General features: G+C 38.7%; 1 protein-coding gene across 1 annotated transcript; it reads right to left on the reverse strand.

Annotated features, from left to right (window-relative positions):
• Nucleotides 1–385: 385 nt before the first annotated feature.
• On the reverse strand, nucleotides 386–5,930 carry LOC114193718. The gene is made up of 9 exons (XM_028083619.1): nucleotides 5,290–5,930; nucleotides 4,820–4,865; nucleotides 4,560–4,644; nucleotides 4,383–4,428; nucleotides 4,199–4,297; nucleotides 3,184–3,252; nucleotides 2,764–3,097; nucleotides 2,495–2,640; nucleotides 386–2,406 (listed from the first exon to the last, which is right to left on the reverse strand). The coding sequence occupies exons 1-9, from the start codon at nucleotides 5,707–5,709 to the stop codon at nucleotides 997–999; spliced, it is 2,655 nt and encodes an 884-aa protein (XP_027939420.1). The 5' UTR covers nucleotides 5,710–5,930; the 3' UTR covers nucleotides 386–996.
• Between the last annotated feature and the right edge of the window lie 966 nt (nucleotides 5,931–6,896).

Below are 6,896 nucleotides of genomic sequence, written 5' to 3' on the forward strand. Positions count from 1 at the left end.
ATGTACTGAAATAAATCTGTGTCCCATTAGCATTAAATATTGGTATAAAATGTTTTAAAAGTTTATTTGCAATAACTACAGCTAACAGTTTTAGAAAGTTAAAACAGAATAAATTTGTATTTATGAGAATTAAGAAACATAATTTATCCATCTGTTTTAAGTTTAGATCATTTCATATAAATGAATCAATCTAGAACAGCCTTTTATAATCAAATTCAACCTCCATATTTCCATGTTAGAACAGCTTGATTTGATACTTCTAATCAAACCACTCCAGCTTTCATACTGTTTCTCAGATTAAAAATAAATTTACACTAGACACCCGTAACCCTAGTTCAGAAAGGGTGCATGGTGCTGCTTAAAATGCTGAAGCTGAAGAAACGGGTAAACAAGGAAAAAGAAGTTGAGGTTTTGCATTCGAGACATGTACAGAATAATAGCAGAGCATTAAGAACTAAGAAGTGATGCCTTCCCATCAATTCAGATTAACAAGTAATCATAATCTAATGAAATCAACCGAATCTCAACCATCTGTAAAGAATGTACAAGGCATCATCAACAGGATTTTTTGCCCGCTAATTGTGAAAAATCTAAGCAACGCTTGATCATGAACGACTCCTAATGTTTTATATGGTTTCAGCTCCTGGATAGAACATAGATAAGCTACATTCACTAGGTAATCCTCATCTGGAAAAGATGAAAAGTCGTGAATTTGTCCTCTGGCAAATCCACTCAAATTTCTGAAACTAGCAAACTCATTGGATTTTTACCCAGCGCCAAATCCTTTTCAAGAAATCCATAAGATCCCCCAACATAAGCATCCAAGGGAAAGCAATCTTCCCAATTGGTTTCATCTCTTCCTAAGGTAGTAAAATGGTAGCCTTTTCCTCATTCAACAAGGCCTTTGGGATCAAAATTGACGTCCAATGACAGGAGCCGAAATTCCATAATCAGTCAATCTTGTGGATACATCCACAACAGAAATACAATAACATGTCACAGTTGCAAAGCTAGGTCTGGTTGCTGAGAGTCAACCAGCACACCAGATGATTGTTTTGCAGGTGAACCAGGAGGTTGGAAACCAATGTTCAGGTCAGGAGGAAGTGTTTCTTGTCTCTGTCTTGGTTGACTGTGAGGTCGGATACCCCGCCAAGGTGGTATCTGAAATCTTGACAGGTCAGAAGCTGCTACTTGAGGGAAAGCCATAGGTCTGTTTGGAAACTGTGAAGCACCAACTGGTTGAATAGGTTGAGATTGGGGTACAAGTCCCTGAAAGGGAAAATTGTTCTTCTCAGACTGGAAAGGCGTTCCACCAGGAGAAAACTCTCCCCTAATTCGTGAAAAGGGCTGATGGAACTCTCTCGCTGGGTTGTACAATGATTCGGCAGAAATCTGACTTTTGGGTGAACTAGAAATTTCAGGTCCTTGTTTAAAACCTGCTGCACCAACAGACATCCATGCACGGGCAGCTGCTGCTGAAGCATTGCCCGAATCCTCTCTCCGCCCTGATGGAACTGATGGTGTCACTGGTGGGGTGTCAGCAGGGGAATGATTGGATGAACTAGAAGTCTGTTGTTTTTGTGTCTTTTCGGCTAACATCCTCATCAACTGAACTGGGTCACTAAGAGTCTGCTCCTGTCCATGGGAAACAAAGGGAGCTGATCTAGCTGTTTGATTTGATGTACTTTCGGATGATGCACCAGGCATCCGTCTGTTTAAACTGGTATTCCTTACTTTTCCATTGGGCAACTCTCCACCAACAACTCCGTTGGTATCTGGCTGCTTGAAAGGCATAGACGGTAAAATAGTCAAGTTACTAGGTATCATTTCTCTGGGCTTAGGCACTGCTGCAGGAGTATTACTTGTAAGCTTTGCGACTAGACTAGCATTATTCTGATCACTGGAGGGTAAAGAGTTTAATTCCACTTGTTTCAAACCCTTGTTCTCAGACTTGTTGAGGTTCCTAGTTTGGACATTGGGCTGCTGATAAAAGAGATTGTCATGAGAGTTGGGTCTTGATCCAGGAGAACCAAACAAAGATGATATGCCATCCGATGTAAGCCCACTACTAGAACATACAGAAGGCTGTTTTCCCTCATGGATTGGTCCATTAACAGGATGTTCCATGGTAGATTCCACATTCCTACAATTTTTGTCGCCCTTTATTAACTCAGCAGTAGACTGCATCTTAGTCCCCAAAATAGGTTGCTGTTGGGCAAGATTATCAAGCTTTAATACTGGTGTTGGAAGTGGTTCATACTCTCCAACCCAACCACGACCAAATTTACAACCAGGTGGCAGTGCCTGCTGAATCCTCTGGGAAGCGATTTTCCAAGCTGTAGGTCCTAGAGTTGCAGCAAAACGAGCCAAACTCCTGGCATAGGAGTGTTCAGCTTGAAGTCCAACCTGGTGCCAAAAATATACAACATTGATGCTTTAAACAAAATAAGAAAGCTTTATTCAAGGATTAGAATTCACTTCTTTAGATACATACAGTAACCAGCTGCTTCACTTCACCCTCAAATGTCGAAAATACAGAATCCGATCTAGTAACTGGTGGATTAGGCATATTATAAGTTGCACGACGTTCCACATCTTGCATAGATGGTTTCCTTCCCAACTTGGAGAGCAGACCCCTCCCTGAAACAATAAAGCAACAGTCTCAGAAGAGAATAGCTATATGATGACAGTAATATTATCCAACTGAAATTAAGCAAAATTGAACAATGAAGGCATGAAAGGGCTTAGTCTCTTCTGTGATACCTGATATGTAGTCTTCTGCTTTCTCTTGATTTGCATCAATAATGAAAGCATTCCCCTCCACAAGGCCATCAATATTGCCAGGCCTTTCACAAACGACACCTTGCATTGGATGGGATGTTGGCAATACATCTCCAATAGTAGCAAGAGTTGCACCTGAGGAAAAATCAGAGCCAATTGGTTCCTGTGAAGTATGACCCAGTGGCTTCTTTGCTGGCTTCTTAACCAGGGAATTAGACCTAGTTTTTTGTTCAGACTTCAGCTCACTCTGAGAGCGATCAAAGTCAAACCTTAACTTTTCAAACTTTTTCCTAGCCAGTTCTTGTATCGATCTTGCCTGAAACAAATATAGGGATCATACAGCATGCACAACAAAAAAGCTACTTGAAATCCTTTTTCAAGAAAGAACAGTAAATTCTATACCTGTTTGTGGTATATAGTCTCCGCTGCATTGTATTGCATTGCATTCGAGCAAATCAAAAATACATCACTCTGCGTTCAACAATTGCATCAAAATTTAATGTAATACAGTAAAAGTTATTTACCTTTCAAAATATCACTCAACTAGGAAGACAACATACAACGTACAGTTTAAAACCGGTTAAGATGATAATAAAGTGTTGCCTAGTGCACAAGGTGCCTAGCTGAATTTTGGGATGATTGATGCACACAACCTGACCCCACACAAACAGATTGTTTTCCAAAAATTTGAACCTCTAGGTCAAAAGGCAACAATCATACTGTGGTGTTATTCTCCTCAGTTCAGATGATGGAGCAAACAAGTTCGTTTCTTGCATTTCTTAAACATCATTATGATAACAGGTTGTCTATAAAGAAAATCCACAATAATCACAAAAATCATTTTCTTCTCGCACACCTTTTTATCATCTAAAATAGGGTTGAACCAAGAGCCATAAACAACAGACAAACTAACCAGGATATATTACCCCCGACATTTTTCGGGCTATAGGCACTGAGGTGCTGAACGGAAAAATTTCCACTAAATTAAGAAACTATCATTTATTCATGCCAAAATAGACAAGCTACACCATGTCAATGCCTTAACCATAACCCAATCTATCATTACATTGAAAATATATTCCTTTCCAGGAAATAAAAACTCCAGTAATAAATTGTGCTAAATTTCATACGATCCCATCATTAGTTTACTCCTGCAAAAGTTTCCCACTATCAATCACAAACACACAAATCGCTACTTCCAGCAACATCCCATTGTCAACACGAGTGAGTAAAATCGAGACAGACTCTATTATACTGAAAAATAAGTCACTTAAATGCTTCCCCTCACACCAATTGCAAGCACCCTCCGGCTCTCAACCCACTTATAATCAAATAGAAAAAAAAAATCACAATCTCAGAAAAGAAAAGAAACCTCTCCCAACTTTAACCATCATGAACAGTTGACAGATTTACACACCTCAAATTGTTCCAAGGTAGGATAGGATCCATTTGCCAACTTCTTCCTCACTGTGGCAAAGTCCATTGGATGCTCAATCACATCATGATAATCAGGAAGCTGCATTGAAACATAATTTGAGCTTTCAACTTAGATTGCCTTCCAAAAGCATGATTAAAATTCAAAGGAAGAAAAGCCCGCACACCTCTTCTGGATCAACTGGCTCGGCATACACACCATATGTGTCCTTCCTGACAATTCACCAAAAGACATCACATCAGCATTCAGCAATATAAGTTGAAGATGCCATAATAACCATTCACCACAACTCAAACCAAAAATAGTGCAAGAGGAAAGAAAATGTCCATCGAAATCCCCTTACTTCTGAAGCTTATCTAGGATCAACTCCAGGGTCCTCTTGTCAGGCAACGGAATCCCAGGTGGAAGCTTCGACGGAGTTCCTAACACTAGAAACAGAACAGAACAAACGAACCCAGTTTAGAAACTCACAGCGGACGATACGGTAACAAAAACATGGGCAAACCCATTTCAGTATCGAACAAGGTACACAAGTAAAAAGCTGTGAAATATCAAATAAGAATTACATTACAACAGAAACCATAAATCGCTATACACACACACCTGAAACTGAGTGGAGCCCTTTAGAATCCACTTTTCTGCCCTTTGCCTGTCACAAGAAACCACACAATTAATAACGCAACCCAAAACCACAAAAAAGGCAAATACTGCGTTTATATAAGAAAATGATGCGATGGAGACAGAGACAGAGACAGACAACAAGGCGTCCTAGGTTATCTTATCTCTAGTCGTAGACAGGGAGAGAGAAAGAGGGTTAATAAAATGAAAGAAAACACAATCAGAGAGAGTCTGCATGTGTGTGATAGTTTTGACAGTTGACGCGTTAGTTATCTCCCCCAAAATCCCGACACAGAGAGAGAAAGAGAAAGCCCTAGAGAGAGAAACAAAAACCACAGAGAGAGAGAGAGAAAGATAATTCAATTATGGACCAATTGGTATCAAAAAATTCCGAGGTGGACACTGAACACACTCTTCTCGCTAATCACAAAATTTTCAGCACTTGTGTCTGTTACCTCACGCTCTTCTTCCTGCTCCTCCGCCTCCTCATTCCCTTCCTCCTCCTCCTCCTCTTCCTCTTCCTCCTCTCCCTCTTCCTCCTCCTCCTCCTCCCCCTTTTCCTCCTGCGCGTGCACCCCACGCGCCCCTACATGACTCGGCGCGTCGTCGTCCTCGTCATCGTCCTCCTCCTCGTGGTTGTTGAGCTTCACCACGAGCTTGAGCTTCTTCTTCTCGCGCCTCCTCTCGTCCTCTTCCTCGTCCTCATCCTCCTCGTCAAGGTAGTCGTCGTAGTCGATGTTGTAGCGCACATTCCGGCGACGGCGGCTCCGTCGTAGGTCTGGCTGGGAGTTTGCCGGAGATTGAGCGGAGCGGCGTGCTAGATCTGTCTTGGAGGGACGCCCCTTCTTCTTCCTCCGCACGATCTGACCCATCATCTAATCTATGGCTGGTGTTGTTGGTGCTGCGTCTCTCTCTAAAACCCTGTTTCACTCTCTCTCTCCTCTTGCTTTGGAACACTCCATTATTTTCGAGGGTGCCTCCCTTGGCTTTTTTCGAGAGGCTCAGTCAGGTCCGAGCCTGGCTGTCACCATCCGAACCTCAGCTTCGGTTCTTGGTGGGTGGGGTGCTTCTCTCTTTCTTTCACCACTCTCTCTATTTCTCACTTCTACTACTGCTCCCTTTTTTATTCTTTATCTTTTCTCATTTCTTTGCTATATATAATACAAAAACCATAATTAAATAATTAATTAATTAATTAATCTCTTCTCTTCTCTTCTCACTAAAATATCTCTATCTCAATAATACATTGAGCTCACATACTTTTTAATATATTAATATTACATTTTTTTTCACTTTTTCTATATATTTTATTTAAAAATAAATTATATCTCTGACTAAGTAAGAAAAAAACTAATTATAGCAAAAATGAAAATGAGATGTAAAAGAACTGTAGAAGGTATATTATTTTTTTAAAGTAAACATTAAATAGTTTCTATAATTTGAATGAATAATTTTAGGCCTTCATTATAAAAAATATATATTAAATAAAAAAATTGTCAGGTTCCCAACGTTCAAAAATTCATTTTTTTCCTTAACTATATTGAAGTGTGGGTTTTCTCAAAATTCAATGTCTCTTATTAACAAAATTATTTCTTTAAAATCCGTGTATAACTTTGAAATCAAATCCAGATAAACAACATTACAATAAATAGTTTATCTTTTTTATTTTTTAAAATTTTTAAAATTTTAATATATTAAATTTATTTTTTCACTCTTTTATTTTAAAAACTTATTATTTTCGTTATTAATAAACAAATATATTTATAATATTTAGTATAAATAAGAATTTAATTATTCATGAAAAATATAAAACAAATTATAAAAAATAATTTCTTAAAACTATATTTATCAAGAAAGTAAAAAATATATTTTTCTTTTTGAGAATCATGTGTGTGAAACGCGTTTGAAGTGCTTCTCATCACTTTGTCTTCTTTTTTTTTTTTTCTTTTTTCACATTAGCTTAAATGTTACAAACCGAATTTAATGAGTACGCGTAAATCCACCTCAGCTTAAACACTAAATGAATTAATACTTGTCTGGTTCAGTTAAATTTGAATATGTC

This window comes from Vigna unguiculata, chromosome 8 (assembly GCF_004118075.2).
Source record: "Vigna unguiculata cultivar IT97K-499-35 chromosome 8, ASM411807v1, whole genome shotgun sequence".
NCBI lineage: Eukaryota > Viridiplantae > Streptophyta > Magnoliopsida > Fabales > Fabaceae > Vigna > Vigna unguiculata.